Source organism: Malaclemys terrapin, chromosome 2, assembly GCF_027887155.1.
Source record: "Malaclemys terrapin pileata isolate rMalTer1 chromosome 2, rMalTer1.hap1, whole genome shotgun sequence".
Classification (NCBI taxonomy): domain Eukaryota; kingdom Metazoa; phylum Chordata; order Testudines; family Emydidae; genus Malaclemys; species Malaclemys terrapin.
This window is the reverse complement of record NC_071506.1, coordinates 211,648,619-211,675,437: the sequence shown is the minus strand read 5'-3', so window position 1 is coordinate 211,675,437 and position 26,819 is coordinate 211,648,619. Positions and strand designations below refer to the sequence as shown.

Sequence of the window (26,819 nt, the reverse complement as noted above, 5' to 3'; positions counted from 1 at the left end):
AATGGATACAATCTACACAAACCCATAAAAAGAAAAAACAAGGGCTAGAAAAATTCACTTACTATTGTCTTTACGTATGAATTTGGTCGCAGAGACTGGATGGTACTACCAGAATTGCCGTCTATACAAGAACGTGCTCCATAAATCACAGTGATAGGGATATCTTGATGCATGTGAGCGATCCGCTGTAACATTGGCCTTTTTGCCCATCCATAAGGAACAGTCATGTTCTTGAAAGCAGTTTCACCACTTAAAATGTCAAATGAAATAAGTGCAAAGTAACGCACATTAGAAACAATAAACTCAACTATACATACAAAATTATGGAGTCTAAATTAGCTGTTACCACTCAAGAAAGATCTCAAGTCATCGTGGAGAGTTCTCTGAAAATCATCTGCTCAATGTGAAGTAGCAGTGAAAAAAGCTAACGGAATGTTAGCAACCATTAGGAAAGGGATAGATAATAAAACAGAAAATATTATAATGCCACTATATAAATGTATGGCACACCCACACTTGGAATACTGTATGTAGATCATGGTAGTCTTATCTGAAAAAAGATAATAGAATTGGAAACGGTACAAGAGAAGGACGACAAAATGATTAGTGGCATGGAACAGCTTCCATATGAGGAGAAATTAAAAAGACTGGGACTGCTCCACTTTAAAAAGAGATGACTTGGGGGGGCAAAGGGGAGGGAGATATATGATAAGAGATCTATAAAAATCATGAGTGGTGTGGAGAAAATGAATAGAGAAGTGTTATTTAGCCCTTTACATAACACAACAACCAGGGGTCACCAAATGAAATTAACAGGCAGCAGGTTTAAAACAAACATAAGGAAGTACTTCTTCACTCATGCACATTGAACCCGTGGAACTCATTGCTAGGGGATGTTGTGAAGGCCAAAAGTATAACCAGTGTTGTTGCCAACTTAGCTACTTTGACACTAGATTTAGCGACTTTTTAGTTTCCTTAGCGAGAAAATAAGTTTCAGAGTGACCAGTGACAAATCTAGTGACTTTAACTGCCAATTACAGTGACATTCAAAGAAGTCACCAATATGTATAGTCACAAAATCATTCACAAGCAGCTCAATAGTGTTAATAAAATCCAATCCATGCTATTATTATTATTATTTACAGATTTAAACATTTTATTAAAGCTAATGTTAAAATTATGTAATACATCGGTTATGAAAGAATGTCTGTACATCTGGATATAATGCTTAAATTATCAAAAAGTACAAATGTTGGTTTAAAAGTAATACAATATATATAGTACATAATTAGCAATAACCCAAATAAGATTAATAAATTTAACTACTACATTCTGTTGCACACCAAGTCAATGTTATTATGTCTCAATTGAGCATGTCCTCGGAGGGAATCGCATTCCAGGGCTTCTTGGGCTGAGATTACTATAATCTGCAGGTGAGGAAACAAAGTTTGTGGAGGCTAATTAAATAATTTGCTAAAGCCAGGCACACTTTGGAGAGAGCAGCCCATTAGCCAGACTTGTTTTTACCCAAATGTGTTCTTTGTTGCTGCTCTGTAGTAGGTAGCACATCCCAGGTCAGCTGGGGTTGATTAATTTCAGCTAAGTCTCCCTTTCTTGCCAGCCTGGATTTGAGTTGACAGGTTAATGAAAGAAAGAGCCCAGAGCCAGAAGGAAGAGGCATTCACCTGACCTGAGCTCGATGCTTCAGGGAGCCAAGAAAGTAGATTTAAAAACAAATCTGCTAGCCGGACCCTTCCCAATCCCACCGCTTCCAGGGTTTGATTTTTGAAAACAGCTGGGCTGCTAACCCCAGGCCAAGCCAGGGAAGGAGTAAAAGCGAGCCGAAATCAAGCAAGCTCCACCTTAGATCCTGTAGTAAGAGCTTCATCCCTGGAGGCACGGTGCCTCCCGCCCCATTGGGGCACATGGTCCTGTCTCATCCCACCCCATCTTCCATCCGTGTGGCTTTCCTGACTGGCTAACCTGCCTCCTGCGCCCTGCCCGCTTTATTAGCGATCTTCCCCTGCATCACAGGGTGCACTACCTACTACGGAGCAGCGAGAAAGAATACATTTGGGTAAAAACAAGCCCTGGCTAATGGGCTGCTCTCTCCAAATTGTGCCTGGCTTTAGCAAAATATTTAATTAGCTTCCATAAACTTTGTTTCCTCACTTGCAGATTATAGTGATCGCAGCCCAAACAGCCCTGGAATGCGATTCCTTCCGAGGACATGCTCAACTGAGACATAATTACATTGACTTGGTGTGCAACACTACTAAGCTGCTTGTGAATGATTTTGTGACTGTACTCACGCCTGAGCACACATTTTTAATATAAATAAACACACACACACACAATCAATTCTCTGGAAATTTTATTTAGTGACATTTTTGACTCTTTTTGAGTGCTTAAACAGCTACATCTAGCGACTTTTCAGGGTCTGTCTGGTGACTTCCTGCTATGTGAAGTTGGCAATATGAGATTCTGGGTTCAAAATGAATTAGGTAAGTTCATGGAGGATAGGTCCATTAATGGCTATTAGCCAAGATGGTCAGAGATGCAACCCCATCTCTGGATGTCCCTAAACCTCTGACTGGGTGGGCCTATACAACAGGGGATGGATCATTCAAAATTGCCCTGTTCTGGTCATTCCCTTTGAAGCATCTGATACTGGCCACTGTTGGAAGACAGGATACTAGGCTAGATAGACCATTGGTCTGACCCAGTGGGGGCATTCTTATAAGAACATCCTTTCGATTGAAACTTAGCTCCCAAGTGTTCAGCCAAAGTAAAAAAAAAAATTAAAAAAAAAAAAAAGAGAAATAAACTCAAACTTGGTGGACCTAAAATTAGGATTGCAAAGAGATAAATGAACAAGCAAAGTTCAATATTGTTTTGCTTTTAAAATTAACACATTAAATGCTAGCAGCCTAACAAACAACCTTACAATAAAAAACCAGTGTGCGTGCATTACTGGGGGTACTGAAGGATGAGAAGGGTGGCTGTTGAGTTATGAAACAGATTAATTTCAAAAATATTTTGGCAAACTTATCACCTGGGTGACTGTACGTTGCAGTGGTAGATATATTCAGTCACAGTGTTATCATCAAACATAGAGGAATATTTTCGCTTGAAGTCTGGTCTTAAACGCTGTACAAGGCTTAATCCTGTTGAAAAAAAAAAAGTTTAAAAAATAATTATGGGAGAGCTGGTAGTAACCTCCTTTATTTAGGTTGACTAACACTTTCCCATTATAAAAAGGTCCTGGAGGTTGTGGCTGAGATAATTTTGGACAAGTCACCATCTCCCCTTCCATCATTTGCATTCCTTAGGAAAATTCTGGCACCATGTATGATATCAAAACAAATGGACACATTCTAAAAGGAATGGGCACCACACTGCATCAGAGCAGCAGCCGCAACCCCCCAACCCCTCCACACACGCTGTATGGCAAAGGCCTGAGAGCAGCTGCAGCAGAGGGGGAGTAAAGGGGTCAAGATAGAGGAACTGGGCTGGGCCAGGCTCCACTAAGCCAACTCTCCAGACCCAGCACATGGCTCCAACAAACCATTCCCCACCCTGAGGACTCTACATGGGGTAGGAGCACCCCAACTCCTGGCAGGGAGGATGTGCTGGAGGAGATAGCCAGGCCAGGTTCCTTCCTTTAACTCCTGGACCTTGCATATGGCCTGAGTGGCTCATAACCCCCTCTTGGAGGAACAGCCTTCTCCTGTTGCCAGCTGATTTATTTAGTCCTGTAGCTCAAGAGGCAGACGTCTGGGCTGGAGGTTTGCTGGCTGAACCCTACTGATGATGTGGGAACTATAGTACACCTCTACCCCAATATAACGCGACCCGATATAACACAAATTCGGATACAACGCGGTAAAGCAGTGCTCCGGGGGGGCGTGGCTGCGCACTCCGGTGGATCAAAGCAAGTTCGATATAACGCGGTTTCACTTATAACGTGGTAAGTTTTTTTGGCTTCCGAGGACAGCGTTATATCGAGGTAGAGGTGTAATTGAATTTAAGGGTTTTTTTAAAACCTTTTTCTTAAAAAAAATTCTCTAGGAAATTACATACAAAAACTACATTATAAGAACAACATTATTTTGGTTGCAAAACCAGGCACTTGAAAATTAGGGAATGTCACAATTAAAGTTGTCCATGCAATCCTCATTCTGTCCTTTTGTACACATTAAGATATTGTTCTTAGCTTTCTTTTCATTTTCAAGTGGTTGACTTTGCAACCTTAAAAGAACGTTATTTAACATATTTTGTATATGTAATCATACGACTCAGAGTTAGTCTAACTCTACTCTCAGTGACGCCAATAACCGTTTTACCATTGGCTTCAATGATAGTAAAGTTAGGACACCACTGAGTTGTTTTGAAAATCCTATCCATAATCCACTATTAAATGCCTTTTCCAGTATCTGGGGAATGAATGAGGGATTGCTGGCTGAAGGTCAACCCAGATAAGACAGAATCGGTGCTAGTAAAAGGGGGTAGCAAACGGAAGACATGTCGAAGACTATATCTCCATCTTTAATTGAAGATGTGACCTCACCATTTATGACTTGGGTTTATAATCTGGAGGTAAGGTTCAATCCTCAAATGCTGGTAAACAGTCACAGCAACAGCAAGGATCATAATGCTGCTTCCCCCACCAGTTTCTGGCCAAAGGGCTATGACCATTTATGTAGACCTTGTCACCATGATCCATGTTGTTATAATCTTGAGATCAAACTATTGCAATATACTTTATGTAGGGTTACACTTTAAATCAGTTCAGAAACTGAACCTAATGCAATAGGTTGCAGCTCACTTATTAAGTGGAGGTTTTAGTCATGAGCATGACACCAATGCTAAGTTATTTGCACTGGCTTTTCGTAGTATTCTACATAGAGTTTAAAGTGCCGTTTTAGATTTACAACCCCAAAACTGGTTTTGGACCTAGTATTTGAGAGACTGCTTATTTCTATGTACCATCCTGCTACAAATGAAGTGCCTGCACTTCAATAAAGTGGAGACTACCAGCAGGGCATTTTCCGTGGGTGGCCCCATTTTGGAATGCATTTTCCACTCTGTCATAAGTCCAAGTTTATTGATCTTAAGGCGACATTGCCAAATATTTTTCCTGGAATGTAGGGTGAGAGAAGGAAGCAAAGGGCTGCGATATATTGGTGAGTGTGAGGGTCATCTCCCTTTTCAGTTTTAAGACTACTTCTGTATTTGCTTTTGTTGATCAAGTCAGCTTGTATTTTTAATGTTTATCAAAGACAACTTGAACCTTTGGATAGGTTTTTTTGTGCGTGTTGTCTAGATAATTTAAAAAATGAATACTCCACATTAAATCAAGTAATAGAGTTTCTAACTTATAAATGGATTTAATTATTCTCATCCCGTCACCAGAAAGAATCTCACCCCCTCATCGGAAAGTCAGAATCTACGATTAATCCACAATAGAATAGGAAGAAAGGAACCCCTTCCTTATGTGAAAAAATTGAACAGATGTTCATGAAGAATTACAACAGAAGCTAGGATTGTTGGGGGTTTTTAAATCTATGAAAGACGATGAACAACGGTTGCATTTTAGAGAAAATTTTCTTTGGCACAGCAATCTATTTTTAAATTAGAATTTCCACATTCCCCAAAAAGAGTGGAATACTGTTAAGAATAACTAAACTGAATTTTTAAGTTAGAGGCATCATCTGTTAGCTTTATTTCTGTGCAACCACTTGATAATCGAATAGTCCTATTATGTAAATTAGAAAAGCCTCTACTTCAAAGAGTAATCTTGTTTGCAAAGTAACAAATTAATATGTCCAAAAGGCTAATTACCTTAGTCAAGCTTTTAAAACACACAAAAGCCTCTTTCCAATTTGCATATTAAATTATATTATATATATATTTTAAAGAATACAGGTAGTTCAAATGTAAACAAAGGCTAGATATTCCACTTTTTTTTTTTTAAACTCATGATAGATGGGTGATGTGGCTCCAGATGCTTTATGAAATAAATGATGGGCCAAAAACTATTTATAAGAAGGCAATTAGCAATTACAAGAAGGCAACATCTTAATGAAATGTTTGCTCTGTATTCATATTTAAAATAAATAGAAATAGTATTTTAACAAATATTAATTAGCACTCACCAAAGGGTCCTGCTAACCTGAGCCCAGCTAATGGATTAAATGGACTCAACATAGCTCCTAGTGCTTTAATCCAGATTGGAATTGGTCTTTCTTGTTCAGCATTGTCAGGCCTCTCTGGAAAACCCCATGGCTCCACTAAGATAAGGTGCTTTACCCTGTTGGCAAAAAAGGTTTGGGAGGTTTAGTGTATATAAAATGGTTTGAAGTCTCTCACAATTTATTGTGAAATGAGAAATATTAAAGCTAGCTATCTGAAAATTAAATAATCTATGTTATTCACCATCACTGTCATATCCTATGATCTAATTTCTGATCTCTCATTAGCATAAGAAAGTAAAATCGAAGAGAAGAATCAACACAAAACCAGCTGTTAGGCACTGTATTCTGTGAGCTAGAAAGATCAGATTTGTCCTTGTAAATTAGGTAGAGGATATAGCAGAAGGGGTAATCACTAGCAGCCAGCATGGATTTACCAAGAACAAATCATGCCAAACCAGCTTGATTTCCTTCTGTGACAGGCTAACTGGCTTGATGGATAGGGGAAATGCAGTGGACATAATGCATCTGGACTTCAGCAAGGCTTTTGACTCAGTCCCACATGACATTCTGGTACGTAAGCTGGAGAAATGCGTGCTTAGCAGAACTACCATTAAGTAGATACACAATTGATTAAACAATCACAAAGAGTAACTGTTAATGAAACGATGTCAGACTGGAGGTCTCAAGTGGGGTTCCAAAGGGATCTGTGCTGGGTCCAATGTTCTTTAACATCTTTATTAATAACCTGAATGTAGGAATAGAGAGCATATTGATCAAATTTGCAGATGACACAAAACTGGCGGGGGGGTGGAGGGTTGCCAACACTTTGGAGGGCAGAGCTAAAATTCAGAGGGCTCTTGATAAATTGGAGAACTGGGCTATAGACAACAAAATGAAATTCAACAAAGACAAATGTAAGGTGCTACACTTGGTGAAGAAAAACCAAATGCACAAATACAGAACAGGGGATAACTAGCTTGGCAGCAGCATTACTGAGAAGGATCTGGGAGTTGTGGTGGATCACAACCTAAACATGAGTCAGCAGTGCAAAAAACGCAAATGCAATTTTAGGTTGCATTAACAAAGGCACAGCATGCAAGTCATACAAGGTGACAGTACCGCTCTACTCAGCACTGGTTAGGCCTTAGCTCAGTGGTTCTCAAACTTTTGTACTGGTGACCCCTTTAACATAGCAAGTCTCTGAGTGCGACCCACCTTATAAATTAAAAAACACTTTTTTATATATTTATGCCATTATAAATGCTGGATGCAAAGTGGGGTTTGGAGGTGGAGGCTGACAGCTTGCGACCCCTATATAATAACCTCGTGACCCCCTGAGGGGTCCCGACCCCCAGTTTGAGAACCCCTGCCTTAGCTGGAGTACTGTGTCCAATTTTAGTCACCAATGTATAGAACAGGGGTCAGCAACCTTTCATAAGTGGTGTGCCGAGTCTTCATTTATTCACTCTAATTTAAGGTTTCGCATGCCAGTAATACATTTTAAAGTTTTTAGAAGGTCTCTTTCTAAAAGTCTATAATATAGAACTAAACTATTGTTGTATGTAAAGTAAATAAGGTTTTTAAAATGTTTAAGAAGCTTCATTTAAAATTAAATTAAAATGCAGAGCCCCCAGACCGGTGGCCAGGACCCGGGCAGTGTGATTGCCACTGAAAATCAGCTCGCGTGCTGCCTTTGGCACGCGTGCCATAGGTTGCCTACCCCGGTATAGAAAGAAGGTAAAGAAACTGGAAAGGATTCAGACGTGAGCGACAAAGATTATCAAAGTGATGGAATACATATAAACAAAGGCTGAAGGAACTGGGTATGTTTAATTAGGAAAAGGAGACACTAAGGGGGGACATGAAAGTGGTCTTCAAATATTTGAAAGGCTGCCATAAAAAATTATGGAGAAAAGTTCTCTTGACAGAGAGGGCAGGGCAAGAGGCAATGGGTTCAAACTACAGCATAGCAGATTTGGATTAAATCTCAGGAAAAGCTTCTTAACTGTATGAACAGTAGGACAATGAAACAGACTGACTAGGGAGGCTGTGAAGTTCTTCCACTGCAGGCTTTCAAAGGGAGGCTGGATAGCCATCTGTCTTGGATGGTTTAGCTACAACAAATGCTGTATTTTGGCAAGGGTTACACTAAATGACCCTTGTGGTCCCTTCTAACCCTATGATTCTATGATCTGGTGTTTAAGGGGTTTGATAACATAATAACTTGCCTACTTTTAAATAAGTCACCTGACAAACCCAGGAGAGACCAAAGATGCTAGAGAATAACCACAAAAAAGCTCCACTCAAAACATTAATCTAAGGAATATTTCAGAGTCCCCCTGCCCAAACATTAATAACTGCAGCTCTGGAATAATTTCGGTAGCATTTTTTTTTTTTTTTTTTAAAGTACAGGTTTCCGCAGCACCAGATATGCATTAGAGCAGTGGCTCTCAACCTTTCCAGTCTATTTTACCCCTTTCAGGAGTCCGATTTTTCTTCCCCAAGTTTCACCTCACTTAAAAACTACTTGCTTTCAAAATCAGAAATAAAATACAAAAGTGTCACTGAACACTATTACTGGAAAAATGATACTTTCTTATTTTTACCATACAATTATAAAATAAATCAAATAGAATATAAATATTGTACTTACACTTCAGTGTATAGTATATAGAATAGTATAAACTATTCAGTGTGGGGTCTGTCTTCCTAGATTCATCCCTACTAAGATCCCCCTTATAAGAGATTCACCCATTGGAAGGGGTAAAACAATATACTGTATTTTCATTTAAATACACAGATTTAACAAGAAAATTATTTTTAGCTTAAACCAAGCAAGTATTTATCTCCTATTGGCTAAGAATCTCTGATTTCTAATGATAAGTTGGAGAGAAAAATGCAGCCATACTTATACCTTAATGTTAACCTACCAGGGTGGGGAGAGGGAAAAATACTAAAACAGAAATTTTACTTTTAAAAGGACACATAATACTCAAATATAATTTATTTGACTGTAATGTCACAGTCTGATTAAAAACAGAAAAAAGAGACATTATGACATCCTTGTATAAATAAGGGTCGGGGAACAGGAGACAGCAATGGACTCCTAAAATCAGAAAAATCACCTAGAGGTCATTAATTTGTTGGTTCATCCTGCCTACTATGGGAGTTATGTTATTAATGTTTTTATTATGCAAATGCATCTGCAGCTTATGATGTCTGAACAATTTGTAAATATATACTTTAAAAGTTATGTTAAGGCAGATTATTAATAGTACAATATTTAACTCTAACTACAACATGCTCCAGGATGGCTGTTTTACTTTTTGATTCTCATGCATTAACTGATTCTTCTGTTCAGGTTCAGAGCACTGCAAGAGGATGTTTAACAAAAATGGTTGATGGTTAGAACATAAACAAAGAATTTCTACTCATACTGTATTCATATTTTTCTACTCAGAAAAAAAAAAAACAATTTGCATTTGGGGTGTAAACTAGATGATAGTGTCTCTTTAAATCAAGTCTTGAGCCAATTTTTACAACTAAAACTAATTCAGAAAGAACTTGGTTTTACATTCTGCTGCACTTCAAATGAATACAGATGTGTAGTATTAACATTAGTAAGAGACAGCAAAGATTTCCTTTATCCCTTTATTTTCACATACCTTGATGGGTACTTCAGTGAGTAAGCAGCAGCCAGGAATCCACCCAGATTATGGCCAAGTAAAATCATTCTGTCCAGCCCTACCTCCTGTCTCCATTCTTCTACAGCTTCTACAAACTGATTTTCTGCTTCTTCTGCATCAGTGTCAAACTGTGGTCTACTACTACGCCCAAATCCCAAGAGGTCAAATGCATAAACGGTCCTATTTTCGCAAAGCTCTTCAAAATTGAGAGCCCAAAGTCCAACACCTCCTCCAAACCCATGGAGGAGAACAAGTGGAGTTTTATATGAGAGGTCCTGAGAGAATGTTAGCGTCCATATTTTATTTCCATTGGATATGAAGACATATTGTTTACTGTACGTGCTTGTGATACCTGAAGGAAAAAAAAAACAGTTCAGATACTTTTTATTTTGTTAATCATATCTAGCAGTCTGTTCAGTGGAAGTCTAGGGCAGGAATATCAGGTATCTTTCAGATCAGGGTCAAAGATCCTAAACAAGGGAACACTGAGAATCTATACTACAGTCATGTTTGCTTCATTGCAATGCATTAAAAATAGCAATGATTGTTTCTCATGAAAAGTTACATGAGATCTGGGTATACTCCAGATGTGTAAAAATACTTACACTTCAGTATTTTCTCTTCAGCTTCTTTAAGATGTGGCAGTGATGTGGGGCACCATGCAGGAAGCCAACTAGATAGCCATCCTGACCTACAGAAGCAGTAAACACAAAATAAATAGGTTTATAAATAAATTGGAATATACGGTATATAAACAAGCTACCTTCATTCTGCATTAGCTGAAGCTTTAATGATCTTCAAGTATTGCCCCAAGTAGAGCACACAAGTACACCAGACCATTATGTACAAGGACCACGAGCATGACATGGAGTTTCAGCCTTTAATTTCTCCTTACTTGTTCGTTTGTGTCATAAGCTTAAGCAGTAACACAACAGGGAAAGTCTGATGAGCGTGCCCAGTGAAGCTGCAGATAGCACAGATCAGATACACATAGAGCAGGTGATTATAGAAGAAAGACAGTCAATCAGAATTCAGCATTTCATAATCTGGGTCCATTGCCATTCAATAATATTTAGTTACCTTTACAACAGTCACTCTGAATCATGACCTTTCTGTGTAAAAAAGTGATTTGTTTAAACCATCAGAATTTAGGAGCTGTGTTCAATTTCTCAATAAACACGTTTAAAAACAAATACTACATTATCCTCTCAGGTGCTCAGATCAATCAGTGAACTGAAGGCACTCAGCATCTTGCAGGAGCAGGCTCTTAAGAACATTAAAAAAAATGTTAAATAAAAGTAAAACATGCATCCCACATCCCAAGTTTCATATTGTGGAAGTTCTGAACAGCAGCAGAGGCAATGGCATAAGTTTGTAGATTTAGGAAGACTGCACTGCATTGCTTTAACTACAATTTTTGTTTGGAAGAGTCTCTTTACACCCGTAAGGGTTAGAAACTTCCAGGGTTTCAATTAATTAATTAACTGATTTTAAAATAAGGTCAAAGTCTGCAGAAAGTGATGGCACTCTCCTGGGAAAATTCCCAAACTCCCTATGCCAAGTGGACTTTTCAAATTCTACCTCTTAAGTCAGCTCATTAGGCATTGGCATCCCAACACACAGGCACCAACTTTCCAATGTGCTGGGGGGTGCTCAACCTCTGGCACTGCCCCAGGCCTTGTCCCCACCCCATTATGCCCCCTCGCTTCTTCCCCCCACAACTTCCTGCACGCCATGAAACAGCTGATCATGGTGGGTGGGAGGCGCTGATCCGTGAGGTCCACCGGCAGGCGGGAGGTTCTGAGAGGGGAGTTGATATGGGGGCTGTGGCTCAGCACCCATCATTTTTGGGTGCTCCAACCCTGGAGCACCCATGGAGTTCGTGCCTATGTCCAAACATGTCTACCATACATTCTCATGTTGATTTTTTTTAAATACTAACAGTAGAGGAAGACAGACAACACAAGACAGCTAAATTAGAATTTCAAATCAAACTAAAGGTTACACATTTTCAAAAACTTTTTTTTCTTATAATACTCTTAAAACTCGTTTTCTTGTTAGGTTTTTGGGGGTTTTTTTTACATCATTTTGCCTCAATTATGCTTTTCCCCCCTTTATGTTTCCACCTTTTTGTTTGCCCAGTCTCTTGGCATTTGTGAAAGAAAATAAAGCAATTAAATATTTGCTTCTACCAATGCTAAAGACTGTAGAACACTGCACTCAAGGATCACCTTAATGCTGTATGAGGGACCAATCCAACTCCCCTTAGAATGAGAATCTTTCCATTGACTTTTAAGTCACGGGAGTTGCATCTGACCCCAAGGCTCTCTTCCAAAGGCCATTGAAGTCAATGGAAGTCTTTACACTGACTTTTAATGGGATCTGGATCAAGTCCCACGAGATAGAGTATTTGAATACAGTTGGTTTCCAAGCTGATCGACAAGTCTAGCTATCTAAAATTTAGATTTTTTTTTGAAAAAGTATATTTGGCATCAGCACAAAGCAATTTGGCCAACTATTAACCAGCTACTTGTACCATGAAATTTAAAACAGTTTAATGAAAATTATCAATTGATATAATCAATTTAGTTTTAATTAATTACTGTCTTAAAAACTGATTATAACACCACCTTGGTATCTTTTGGGCCACTGTGTTAAGTCAAATGTCTCTTCTAGTGATATACTAAGCTGAAGAATATTACCACATGATCCTGAGATCAGCAGTTTAACACCCAATCGCTTTTCTTCCCACACCCTCAAACTGATACTGTATAAATGTCTAAGCCATATCTTGATTAAAGAAAAAAACCCTCAAAATTTCTTTAAAAGGGGAAAAACATTTTAGCAATAAGGAAATTTCTCTACTGTTAAAGACAGCTGTAACAAACATGTCAAAATGGTGGCAGTGCAGGTCTGCTGGCCATCCTCAGAGCTGTCCAGGTCCACAGTTCCCACAGTTTGGAGAGTCGCAGTCGCCTCTACAGGAGCCTGCAGCACATGTCCTTCCCCCTCCTCAGCCAGCCCAGACTGAGCTGGGCTGCCTCCTTTAATCTGTCCCTTCCACCTGAAGCATGCGCAGCAAGGGTAAAGGGGTGTGGTCTCCTGTCCCAACTGATAGATTTCAGTGTTAGTTCCCTGATTGGTCAGGCCCCAGTGGCCCAGTGCTGGGTTGGTACACCCGGCACATTGTTACTTGTATCTTTTCTTTGGGATGGGCAAACTTCAGTCTTCTGAAAACAAGTATTTAGTTTCCTCTATCTGTGCTAAATCTGTCATATTTAAATGACTAAAAGTAGCTTTATTTTTGTATTGCCTATTTTAATTTCTGTTAAATAAATTTGCACCCTACAATCGGTGGATGAATTATTAAAGGAAATTGAAGGTTTAGAGTTCTCATAAATACAAAGATATACTCGCTTAGTTATCTGAATTAAAGGTTTTTATATTTTTCATTCCAGATTCTTAGTTTCATGCCTTCAAAAATATTTTTTTTTTTTTTTTTTTAAAAAGAACGAATAAGTCTTTGATATGACAAGCAGCTAACTGCAGAGCAGTAAAAGGTGACCAAGATCAGGCAGGTAAATGGCCAGGGTAGCTTCATCATCTACATAACAAGCTTACACACTGCTGGGGTTGAGAAGCAAAGCAAATTTGACATGTAGAGTATGTAATCCTGACTGCAATAGGCAGAGGGCAACAGTGAGCATGTATTAAAAGGATACAATCAATTTGAAAACTAGTCAAAGCTTAAAGTGGTTTCAGGTCCTACACTTTCCCCAGAATCTTCCTGTCAATTTATATAGTTTTACAATCACATTTTCTGTTGTTTTTTTTTAAAGTGGTTTCATTCCTCAGTTGCTGTGTGAAGCTACCAAACAAAACAAAAAATCACCTGATATTGAATATACAAGGAGAAACAGACACTCACTATACTAAATGCTATCAAATACACTAAGTAAACAAAAAAAGAAAGAGAAAATAACCTCTCTAATCTTTCAGTTGTACTCATTTTTGATGACCCTTGTAACACCAACAGGCAAAAAGAATTTCAGTGAAGTATTTTTTTTAAGTAGACAATGTCCTTTTAATGACATCTTTGACTTGATAGAACACTGATATGGTTCCATGTAGGACAGAATCTACAGTTCACACAATTTTCAAGCAAGTGAAAGTTTACCAGCAACCACCTTAAAATAACTTGAGGAAGTCTCTAAGGGCTTAAAAGGCATGAGAGCTTTCAAAACTATGTTCAGAGCATGAGTCAGAGGAAACGTAACTAGATTGCCATAAAGAAGCAAATTAAGTGCATGGGGACCCCATTAACCACAGCACAAGTAGGCCTCATTCAAGAGAATACAAACTTGAACCCAGAGAAAGCTCAAATAGCTCCCTTATCTAGCTCATCTCTAAGAAAAGTTAATTGCCAATCCAATCTTTGGTTTAACATCTTTCCTGGCATCAAAGCCAAAAAGTTCTTCATATCATCTAATAAACCACAGACGTGGAACCACCTAAGAATGGAGCAGTGTGGAAAAAATCACTGTCTGAGACACCCTCCCAAATTAGGTGCACCTGTCAGTATGCATGCTGTAAAATACAGGTGAGGTTGGTAGTTTGAACCACTTGAAACAGGAGATACCTGGCAATGATCAAGTGATCTCTCTCCTGCCATCCATCTCCACCCTCTGACAAACAGAGGCTAGGGACACCCTTCCTTACCCATCCTGGCTAATATCCATTAACGGACTTAACCTCCATGAATTTATCCAGTTCTCTTTTAAACGCTGTTATAGTCCTAGCCTTCACAACCTCCTCAGGCAAGGTGTTCCACAAGTTGACTGTGCGCTGTGTGAAGAAGAACTTCCTTTTATTTGTTTTAAACCTGCTGCCCATTAATTTCATTTGGTGGCCCCTAGTTCTTGTATTATGGGAATAAGTAAATAACTTTTCCTTATCTACTTTCTCCACATCGCTCATGATTTTATATACCTCTATCATATCCCCCCTTAGTCTCCTCTATTTCAAGCTGAAAAGTCCTCGCCTCTTTAATCTCTCCGCATATGGGACCCGTTCCAAACCCTTAATCATTTTAGTTGCCCTTCTCTGAACCTTTTCTAATGCCAGTATATCTTTTTTTGAGATGAGGAGACCACATCTGTACATAGTATTCAAGATGTGGGCATAGCATGGATTTATACAAGGGCAATAAGATACTCTCCATCTTATTTTCTATCCCCTTTTTAATGATTCCTAACATCCTGTTTGCTTTTTTGACCGCCGCTGCACACTACGTGGACATCTTCAGAGAACTATCTACGATGACTCCAAGATCTTTTTCCTGATTCGTTGTAGCTAAATTAGCCCCCATCATATTGTATGTATAGTTGGGGTTATTTCTTCCAATGTGCATTACTTTACATTGATCCACATTAAATTTCATTTGCCATTTTGTTGACCAATCACTTAGTTTTGTGAGATCTTTTTGAAGTTCTTCACAGTCTGCTTTTAATGCAGTGTAACAAATATTAAATTGGTTAGTGCAACTTTGTACAAAAATGTACAGAATATCTGAGTGTCAGATAAATGCCAACAGACAATAAAGCCTGTTAAAACTCATCCTTCTCACTCTTAAGGTCAGGTCAGAATACTGACACTTACACAACTCTAACTTTGTATAAAATGAAATCGATAACCTGACTATTGCACTGAATTTCCTGTTTAAATCCAAATGTTTTTTGGTTGTACAACCTAAACAATAACCTTTCCCCTCACCAGACTTCCAACTGGTGCTGGATGTCTATAGATTAGGTGCACTACAGGATTATCATAGAAAGGGTAGAGAATCTATTGAACTTTGCTGCCTAAGCACCAAGATGAACAGAGGTGGTTGTTTCCAGACCCAATGAATTAATGAGATGGCCTCTGTGGACTTCAGTTGGATTGCACTGGTACAAAACTGAGACACATTAACAGTGGAGCAGATACAGAAGTACAAACCAATATCAAAAGGGAATTACAGATGCCTTCCTCCGCTGCCTTCTGCAGGCAATGTCTAAATAAACAACCCACTCTTTTGCCAGCATGAGAATTCAGAATTGTAGGTATTTTGAAATTTAGATATGAAGAATACTGTAAGGCTCAATCCAGCAAAATTCTGAGCACAATGGCTACAATCCAGAAAAACATTTAAGTGTTTGACTTAACTCAGACTGCTCATGTGCTTACGTGCTTTACTCGATCAGGGCCAGAATGCTCATCACTTAGCTGGATCAAGCCCTAAAAAGCTACAGATTATCATTATTGCATAAATAATAACAAAATAAATTGACAAAAGGAAAAGCAAATGGGAGGGCTGGGCAACTACTGTCCTAGAGAAATCTGGTTAAAAAATTACATTAAAAAAATCTTTAAATTAAAACATTATTACACCTCTACCCGGATATAACGCAGTCCTCGGGAGCCAAAAATCCCTACTGCGTTATAGGTGAAACCCCGTTATATCGGGGTAACGGCGGCAGGGCTCCAGTGGTGATTTAAAGAGCCCGAGACTCCGGCCACGGGGAGCCCCGGGCCCTTTAAATCGCCACCTGAGCCCCGCTGCCAGAGCCCCGGGGTAGCGGCGGCAGGGTTCCGACGGTGATTTAAAGGGCCCAGGACTCCCCACAGCGGCTAGAGCTCCGAGCCCTTTAAAGCGCCGCTGGAGCCCCGTTGGCGGAGCCCCGGGGTTACCATGCTATATGCAAACCAGTGTTATATCAGGTCGCATTATATTGGGGTAGAGGTGTATATAATTTTGAACTGAAGTGGAAAGCAACTAGCTGAAAAGGGAGTGGATTTCAGTCTGTACATATGACTACTTTCTAACCTGCATAGAGTCATGAAAACAATGAAGATTAAGCAAGTACAATTTCACAGAGGAAACATCAATAGTCATCAAGCGGCTGATATTTAAATATGGATAATATACAAGTTAAAGATAAATGATGAGGTACACCACTTTTTTGAACTTTGGGGAGGAATGGCCAATAAATTAGTCTCTTCCACTGAATTTACACATGTTCGGTTTTGTGCATTTCACTCAGCATCACTGAATTCATGTGCCTTCATGCTATAAAAGCAAAGAAAACTGACTACACCAATAAAGCATCCACTTTTCTGTTCCATCGTGCTTTTTCAAATTAAAAAAGGCTCTTAAGGACAATTCTCTGAAAAATGATGTGGCATTGTGTAATCCCATGTTTGTGTCTAAACTACTCCATATCAAAATTTATTCCATTTACAAGACGTTTATTCTGTCAACTCTTTAAACTCAACCTAGGAGCTGAGACTCAAGCTGTGGGTTTATTTGTTTTTTGCCTTATGCATCACAATCAGTAATAAGAGTTTGCAGTACAAATTCTACTTCAGTTACTAAATTTTGAGTTCCTTTTAAGATTGTTGACCCATAATAGGACAAAGGGAAAGACTCTGTCAAGGATGACACAAGCAGTTAGTATGGAAAGAAGGCAGACAGCAACTACAGGTTACACCAGGCTAATTTAGAGAAAAGTTCTTATTAGCATCTCATTTCCCGCTTTGATAGTTTAGTTATTTGAGACAATCTGAAAACTGAACATAGCTTACATGGGTGCTCACGGCAGGATGTTAAGTTTCTATAACAAACTATTTGCCCGCCACCTATTAAAAAGGACACCATCAATTTAAAAAACAAACAACAAAGCACATTTCTCTGAACATTTTTATCCACTACTATTACTACATACAAAATAAAGTGCTATAATGGAAATGTGTTAGAGTATTTCTCTTTTCAGTTTGTTTACTTTGTGCATTGACAGTATTTTGTATCTTCAAGTTTCACTGTTTGTCCTATTAAAACATTTAGTCTGTTTCCGTTGACTATATGGATCTTTCACACAGCACCAGAGGAGAAAATTACTTTTAAAAGGATATGAGCACATGATTGTAAAACTACAAGAAATTGGAAAGACGACATGGACAGGTATAGTACTAGAAACTACTTTAAAAAAAATTCAAATTAAATGATTTTAAGTTGCTAACTCCTTGAATCAAATCTGATACCATCTTGCTATTTGGTTACATAGTACTGAAAGACCAAATTGGGATACAGGCCTTTAAAATACAATAGACTCAAAATGAAGCACAAATCTTAAAAAACAGGGTCTAGTTTTAACAGATGAGAGTTTAATTTCACTAGTATGTCTGAGTTCTTTTTCCTCCTCATACACATAAGATTTTCGATAAGCCAACAGAGCTAATAGACTAATCAGAACATTGGACCTCAAAACAGGAGACATTTTAAAGCAAAGCAAATTTACATTTTATTTGGGGTAGTATTTCAGGCAAAGTTGAAATCTTGCTGTGAAAGGGAAAAAAGCTTGTGGGGATGCAGAGGTTTTCATGTATGGCCTGGTCTACACCGGGGGGGCGGGGGGGAGGGACTCAATCTAAGTTACGTGACTTCAACTATGTGAATAATGTAGCTGAAGTCGACGTACTTAGATCTACTCACGGCGGTGTCTTCACTGCGGTGAGTCGACAGCTGACGCTCCCCCGTCAACCCTGCCTGCGCCTCTCCACCGGCGTACAAGAGTCTACAGGAAAGTGCTAGGGGGTCGATTTATTGCGTCTAGACTAGACGCGATAAATTGACCCCTGCTGGATCGATCGCTGCCCTCCGATCCGGCGGGTAGTATAGACATACCCTAAGAAAATGCATGAAATAATTACAGAGGACCAAGATGAATGCATGATGAAACCTTCTCCTTTTACAGTTAGAGTGAGAAACCTGTATGTATAATATAGTTAAATTGTGAGACTCATTTTTACAATGAGTAAGATGAAAAGAGATTTGAAATACAATACATTTGGATCTAAAATGAGTGAATACATTGTCAGATTTGAATGTTGACCCATTTCATAAGTAACATATTTAATAACTTAATAAAAAAAGAGTTTGTATTTGTAATATGTAAGAAACATGCCCTGCATGAAAAATGGTGACAAAGAACTGCAGACAAATTCACAATAGGTTGAAAGAGTTGCCAAATTAAACAGGCTAGTCTTCAAAGTTAGACAAGTCAAGGAAATAGTTTTTTTATGTGAGGAAAGTAAATGGGTCCACAAGGTCCACATACTGTGAATCTTTTCCACTTGGAATTTCATCTAGAAGACTGATTCCAAGAAGGCTGAAGGAAACAAGTCAGCTACTCAGAAACACCACACCTACAGATCTCTAACCTGGGTTGGAATAGAGCAGGGTGTCCCAGTGCAAGACCAGGCCTCAGACCGATGGGGACTGGCTAAAATGATTTTATGAATGTCTTGGGGGCAGAATCCATTCCCAGGCTTGTAGAGCTTTCCAACACAAGAGGCACAACCTGATTCCTCCCTCATTGTTTCTATAACCATGGTAGTTCAACTTTGTTTGAATCAAGGAGACCTTTTGGGATACCAGGTCTCTAAAGACGAGGAGTGCATTTAAGATCACAAGTCCAGATGCTTTATGAGCAGTAGTTATTTCTGAAGAGACCAAGCTATTTGGGTGAAGAGTTTCTCCATGTGGACTGGAAGTTAGATGTAGTGACCACAGATGCAATTTGGATGGGAGATTCCAAGGACAGGAGATAAGCTCCAGAAGTGGCACATGAATGTTGATAGAAGGAATACAGCTCACGTTCTACCCCACTATCACTACCCTCAGAGACTACAAATCTTCAAGAGTGTGGGGCCTTGGAGAACACACTAGAAAGCTTAAAACACAAAGTGAGAACCCTGGTGGATGATATCCTTTGCAAATACCAGTTTGGCATTTTCCACAAGATCCAACAGTTTTATGGAGCTGCTTCATGGTTAACTTTGAAGCCAATTTTCTCCCCTTCCAATTGGATTATCACCCTACTTATAAAGCTGTTTAGAAGAATTTCAGTCCAAAACGTTCTGTGATTACTTTAGTGTTACTGAATTATCCAACTGTTTTGCAACATTTAAAGTACTGCGTAATATTTTGAAAACTACTGCACAATATTTCTAGGAAGTGTTCTGTACATCATACCTCCTGATTTCAACAAGAGGCTCTTGGTAGTTTATTACAGAATATTGCTACATTAGGTCAGAGGTAAAAACGCCTTCCTTGTATATTTATTGCATCTTGAACTTTGTATTTAGAACAGTCAGCACCTACTTTATCAATGTTAAATTATTTGGAAACATTGCATTTTGCCACTTGAAGTTTCCTGTACATATAAACAGCATGTTACATTGGCCCCTGACTTCCCAGATACTAAGAAGAGATTGTAAACAAGTTAAGTCATACACAATGAATCTCTTCTGATTAGTATAGTATACCATGACATTAGGAATAGTTGGAACAAGCTGCAAATTCAGGCAGGAGAGAAGATCAACATTATACTGGTACTCAGTTTTGGTGCAGCTCCCCTACCTGAAATAAAGCAGCAGATGGGTACTAGCTCACTCCTCCTATCATGTTCCTAGCCCTCTTCTCTTCTGTCTCCCAGCAATTCCTCACATCCTTTTCTGCCCCTTGTGTATTTTTTGTTTTCTAATTTTTGTTTAATTTTGATGCCTCCTTTTGCCACTTCCCCCTCCCCCCATTCCAGGGTGTGTGAGAGGGCATTCACTGATGCACGTGGGGTCAAGCATTATGTGCTCTTGCAGCTGAGATGAGTACAAGTGCAAAGTTTAAATGATCAGACTGCTGCCTGAGCCTGCATCCGAGTACACTCAGGCTGCTTCCAGAACTGGCCGTACAGTACTACAGGCTGCCATAAGAGAACAGGAGATCACTAAGCACATTTGCAGTCATGAGAGAGGCATATCTGTAGGGCCTTACCAAATTCAGGGTCCATATTGGTAAATTTCATGGCCACAGGATTTTAAAAAATCATAAATGTCATGATTTCAGCTATTTTAAATCTGAAAATTCATGGTGTTGTAATTGTAGGGGTCCTGACACAAAAATGAGTTGGGGGGCAGTCGCAAGGTTATTGTTGGGAGGGGTTGCGGTACCGCTACTCTTACTTTTGCTCTGCTGCTGGCGGCGGTGCTGCCTTCAGAACTGGGCAGCTGGAAAGCGGTGGCTGCTAGCCAGGAGCCCAGCTCTGAAGACAGTAGCAGGGCAGAAGTAAGGATAGCATGGTATGGTATTGCCACCCTTACTTCTGCACTGGTGCTGGCGGGGCGCTGCCTTCAGAGCTGGGCATCTGGCTAACAGCTGCCGCCAGGCAGCCACCCAGCTCTGAAGGCAGTGCAAAAGTAAGGGTGGCAATACTGCAACCCCCCTACAAATCTCTTTTGGGTCAGGACCCCCAATTTGAGAAACGCTGGTCTACCCCGTGAAATCTGTACAGTATAGGGTAAAAGTACACAAAAGGCCAGATTTCACGGTCCGTGATGTTTTTCATGGCTGTGAATTTGGTAGGGCCCTACATATCTGGGATCATTCAGCTTTTCCTGACCACCACCACTCTCCTTTGCCTGTGCTCCAAATCCCCAGACAAGCTTGGTATCCCTTTTCTCCCCACCCCCAAGCTTGTGAAATCTGTCCTATTGCCTCACATTTCATCTTCTAAAAGACATGTCAAAGTACTACAAAGACATGGAGGATAATTAATGCTAACAGGTTAGAAAACCAGTCCTTTCCTGCTCTGATTTGATCAACTCTGGAGGCGCAGAAACATACAAGGTTCAAGATCAGACACTTCTCCTTTAAAAAAAAATAATTTACAAAGCAGTCACAGCATTAGCAGTAAAGAAATAAAGACTTTGTGTTTTCTGCCCATCTTGTCTAATAAAACATTATTTTACATTTGTATTTCAACACTGAAATCCAAACAAACCTAACCAAGAACATTAACGAAAAAGTTATACTAGCAAGAGAAAGTCACTTATTAGACAGGACTGAACTATATCCTTCCTTCACTTCTGTAACCTCATGCTATCCAGATTTTCTTATCACTAACCACCACGGGTTCCTGCTTCTCCTCCCCCCACACTGTCAGTCACTCAGGACTTTGTCTTTAAATCCCTCCTCTTTTCCCTCTAACTTTAGCCCAGTGTGACCTCATCCCCTTACACAGCTTCAGTGACTCACAAATCTACCTCTCTTCCTCTGACTTCTCTCCTGTTATCAAAATCTCTCATCTGGAGCTCCCACTGCCTGCTCAACCTCAACATGGCAAAAACTGAGCTATCCACCTTTCCTCCCCCTCTTTTCCCTTGCTGTCAATACCAATGACACCCCAAAAAGCTATGCTAAAGGAATGTCAAATTTGCAAAGTCAAGCACTCAAAAGTTAAGAAATGCCAGAAAATAAGGTTGCAAATTTAACCATAGTGAATAATCAGGAGACACTACAGATTTTTTTTTTTTTTTAATGGGAAGGTTCTTCATTTGTGTTTTCAGTTTTCCACCCTTTAGTTCCCCCACCCAAGGCCCTGTATTGTGGTGACCCTCTTGGGCTCACAGTGCCTAGATGCTGTTCCTCCTAGTGCAACAGGGAGTTGGACCAGTCTGCAAGAGTGAATATACTACATCACAAAAAGGACCTAAGGCACAATTCCTCCTAGTGCAGCTCCTCACTGCATAAATGGCCCTACTGAGCACAGAATGAATTGTGAATGTAGAACCAGTGAAAGGTTTGTGTTAGGCCGATAGCCCTGTGGACAGAAGTCTTCATTTTATCTACAATATGGGTGGCAGTAGCAGACTTCCCAAAACTAATTACCCCTGTTATTAAAGATTTTAAATATGATTCAAGAGTTAACAGATGACTATCATCATCTTCCTCTCCCCACCCAGACACTTTATTGAGAAGAAAGGGACTAGAGCCAAGATGATTGACTGGCCTAGCAAGCTGGTGGAGGATTTCTGCCACAACTCAGCTGGGACTCAGCCAACTAGTCATGAAGAACAGGGTCCTCCACCTGAAGTAATGGGTAGGACTTTCAAAGTATGCAATCCCTGTAATCTCACCCTGAATTTATAGCTCTGTGCACGCATGTACCATGCTGGCACGGAGTACTGAGTGTGGTATGTTTGATTATTAAAGACATACTTGACTTGGATTTTTTTTAATAGACAAATTTTTGAAAGTATGTGAATATTCTCTTTTTACCACTGCACTCACTAGAGAATTACTGAAGCGTGGGGGAAGAAGGGCAGTCTACTCTTTATGCCTCCTGCAACCCTGTGGGGGAGTCTGGGGGTTGCCCTTCGTCCACTAAGCTCATGATTGGGCTTGAGAAGGGAGGGAGGAGAAAACGTCTAGCCCAGCAGCGTCTACCTTGCAGTACTTGAGGGAGACTTAAGAATAGAATATTTGATTACAAATTCAAAGTGTAAGATGCCCTGCAATTTTTAAACTGGGTGTTCAAATTAAACTCATCACTATAAGGAGGAGGTATTGAGTACCGCCTCCCACTGGTTCATCTTTTACAGCTCAAGGAGGAGCTGTGATGTGAGCCCAGAATGCTCTTAGCAGCTGCTGTCCCTTTCTTCCTGTAACTGCTGAGCAATTCAGCTGCTCTGTTGACTGCTTCTCTGCAAGCCTGAAGGATAGCAGGATAGAAGAAGTTTGATTGGCTCTGCCTGAGCCTAGAGCAGGGATGGCCAACTTGTGGCTCCGGGGCCACATACGGCTCTTCAGAAGTTAATATGTGGCTCCTTGTATAGGCACTGACTCTGGGGCTGGAGCTACAGGGGCCAACTTTCCAATGGGGGGGGGGGGGAGAAGGGGTGCTCACTGCTCAACCCCCTGGCTCTGCCACAGGCCCTACCCCCACTCCACCCCTCCCCATCCCCTGAGCCTGCCATGCCCTCGCTCCTTCCCCTCACCCCCCTGAGCCTCCTGCATGCCACGAAACAGCTGATCAGGAGGTGCGGGGAGGGTGGGGGAGGCGCTGATCGGCAGGGCTGCCAGTGGGTGGGAGGCACTGGGAGCGGGGTTGGGGAGCTGCTGCCGTATTACTGTGGCTCTTTGGCAACATACATTGGTAAATTCTGGCTCCTTCTCAGGCTCAGGTTGGCCACCCCTGGCCTAGAGGAACATCTAAGCAAGGATGGCTCAGTTCCCCTCCACCACACTGCCATTCAGGGCAACTCAGGAGAGAGGAAAAAGAGAAACCAAGAATCAACTACTCCTTATGGATCCCTGGTTCTCTGCCTCAACCCCTGCATAGGCTAAAGCAGCCTAGGAAGTTCCCCCCAAAAAGGAGAATCTCTAGCACTGGCTTCAGTGGTACAAGGTGAGCAGTACAGAGAGAATCCAACTCCAGTATTGACTGCAGCAAATAATCTGTTCACCCCTCAGACTGAGAAGGCTGGATATCACTGTTCTAGTGCCTATTGTCATTAATCATTCCTCCCAGGGAACTTTCTAGATGGGAGGCCTCCATCTGCAGGGATGGGGAATACACTATCATGATCAACTCTCCTCTCAGCAGCAGAAGGGGTGAGGAGACAGCCTCCTAACAGTTTCAGAGTAACAGCCGTGTTAGTCTGTATCCGCAAAAAGAAGAACAGGAGTACTTGTGGCACCTTAGAGACTAACAAATTTATTAGAGCATAAGCTTTCGTGGACTACAGCCCACTTCTTCGGATGCATCCGAAGAAGTGGGCTGTAGTCCACGAAAGCTTATGCTCTAATAAATTTGTTAGTCTCTAAGGTGCCACAAGTACTCCTGTTCCTCCTAACAGTGTCTCCATTGTGGCTCCACCCAGAAGAGAGGGGAGAAAAGACGCCTTCCCAGTGAAAGCCACAGTGCTCCCCTTCCCAAATCTATGCAGGGGCAGGAAAACTTCATAAATACACGTTTCTAGAGTGTCTGAAATAAAGCTTATTTCTGAGTTTTGAGGACAATACATGAATGTGATGCAAGTGCATGAGACCAGAGAGTGAAAGCGATGATCGACATAGAAAGGCAACTGCCTATACACAAACTCCTATCAATGCAAAAGGCCAAACTGGAAAAGAAGTGGGAAATTTCCTTTAGTCTGTGTGTAACACAGCACACTGGGCATTGGGGTAAAAGTGTACATCCCAGTGCACCTGTTTTTGCCCTTGTTCCCTTTAAAACTGGAAGCCTCTGCTAGTCATATGACTTACAAGAATCTACATAAGTCTTATAGCCTTTTAGGGAGGGGAGCAGACAGGAGAGACCCTGGATCATGGAGGTGCATAGAGCTCTTTACTATCAGGTAGAAGGCCTGAGAGGAAGACATTTTAAGGGAGAGAGGGAGGGAGCAAGCTTCAGCTGATGGTGAGCGACAAGAGAGACAAGGGTTAAGACAAGACCCTACAGGGCAGTGACACTGTTTTGAGTCTATTTGTTTTGAATCTTCATTTCTAAGTTAAAGAAAAACTGAGCAAAAGAACTAAAACTGTGCAGATATTTGGAGCATGATTTCATTACCGTACCTGCTTATGCTTTGTTTTAAATGTTAAGGTGTGACAGTCAGCCAAACACTCAGACAAATCTGCAGTTGACAGTGTCTCTTTAAAGAGCAAGTAAATTATTATGAATGTTATGCAGTATAGTACCCTGAGTGTCTTATTGGAAGTGCTTCATGAGTTCAAACCTACTGAATTCATCAATGCAGATTTTAAAACTATATTCACTCTGAAACTGTAAAAAGTCTATCATCTCCAACAACATGCCTCACGAGTGAAAACCCAAACTCAGAAAAGTCTCAAAGGATAATGGAAAAACAGTTATGACTACTGAAGTTGCAATGATTCCTACAAAATAGTTCTATATATTATTCCAAGGCAATCTTAGTTTTAACTAGTTGCTGCAAGCCATTCCATCTAAATTCACCAAAACAACCATCCAAAGTTATTTTAGAGAAAGTTACCACTTATCTTAAAGACAAAACAGTTTTCAATCCTTGAAACTTTTCCCCACATTTATACAAACTGAGCAGTAATTAGTGATTTTATATGGAACGTTGACAAACTATTTCTGGATACTTTGTTCCATATTGACGATTCAAATACACCTCTACCCTGATATAACATGACCTGATATAACATGAATTTGGATATAATGCAGTAAAGCAGTGCTTGGGGCACGGGGGGGGGGGGGGTGGCTGCACACTCCGGCAGATCAAAGCAAGTTCGATATAACGCGGTTTCACCTATAACGCAGTAAGATTTTTTGGCTCCTGAGGACAGCATTATATTGGGGTAGAGGTGTATATTTAGTTTTATCTTCAGATTAGACTATGGATTACAGCTATATGATTTAGCATGTTTTGATTAATATATTTTGTTGTGATTTTACTATGCTATCATCACTACACTCCCACAGAATGCTCATGTTGCCAGATTTCAACTAGTTGAACTTGTTGTGTAACTAGGTGAATTACTATCTGATGTATTTGTTTTTAAAAAGATTAAACTTCAGATTTTTCCTTTATATACACCTAATATGTCACCTGTCATTTAGAACTGCATCTAATCTATTTTAATAGCTTGTACGTATTTCTCTACCAAGCCAATTTTAAATCTGAAAGGAATTAGTGTATTTCACTGGTTCGTACAATTTAAGTTTTCTCTAGCTCTAATCAGGCTTTTTCACCTTGAAAGGATGACCAAGCTTTAAGACTGGCCAATATTAAGAATGCAGTAATGCAAATACTCTGTGCTAACTGTTCAAAGCACTAGCACTTCACCATTGTCAATACACTTTTTGATGTACAAAAAAGGAGACTTAAGCTTTCATTTTCAAAAGTGACTAGTGATTTTGGGTGCCCAATCTGAAAGGCCTTAAAAGGGCTTGATTTTCAGAGGGTGGATGCTGAGCACTTTCTGAAAATCACACCCCCTTTAAAAGATGTCATGTTGGGCACCCATAATCAATAATCCCTTATGAAAATTTAGACCATTTTTTCCTACCCC

General features: G+C 40.1%; 1 protein-coding gene across 1 annotated transcript in view; it reads right to left on the bottom strand.

Moving 5' to 3' along the window:
• The window catches only part of ABHD5 (abhydrolase domain containing 5, lysophosphatidic acid acyltransferase), a 38,634-nt gene that overhangs the window by 10,722 nt on the left and 1,093 nt on the right, over positions 1–26,819 (bottom strand). Inside the window, exons 2-6 of the mRNA XM_054019807.1 lie at positions 10,489–10,574; positions 9,863–10,235; positions 6,159–6,313; positions 3,056–3,167; positions 63–249 (exon numbers count right to left, since the gene is read on the bottom strand). Coding sequence (XP_053875782.1) covers positions 63–249; positions 3,056–3,167; positions 6,159–6,313; positions 9,863–10,235; positions 10,489–10,574 — 913 coding nt within the window. The remainder of the gene's footprint in view (positions 1–62; positions 250–3,055; positions 3,168–6,158; positions 6,314–9,862; positions 10,236–10,488; positions 10,575–26,819) is intronic.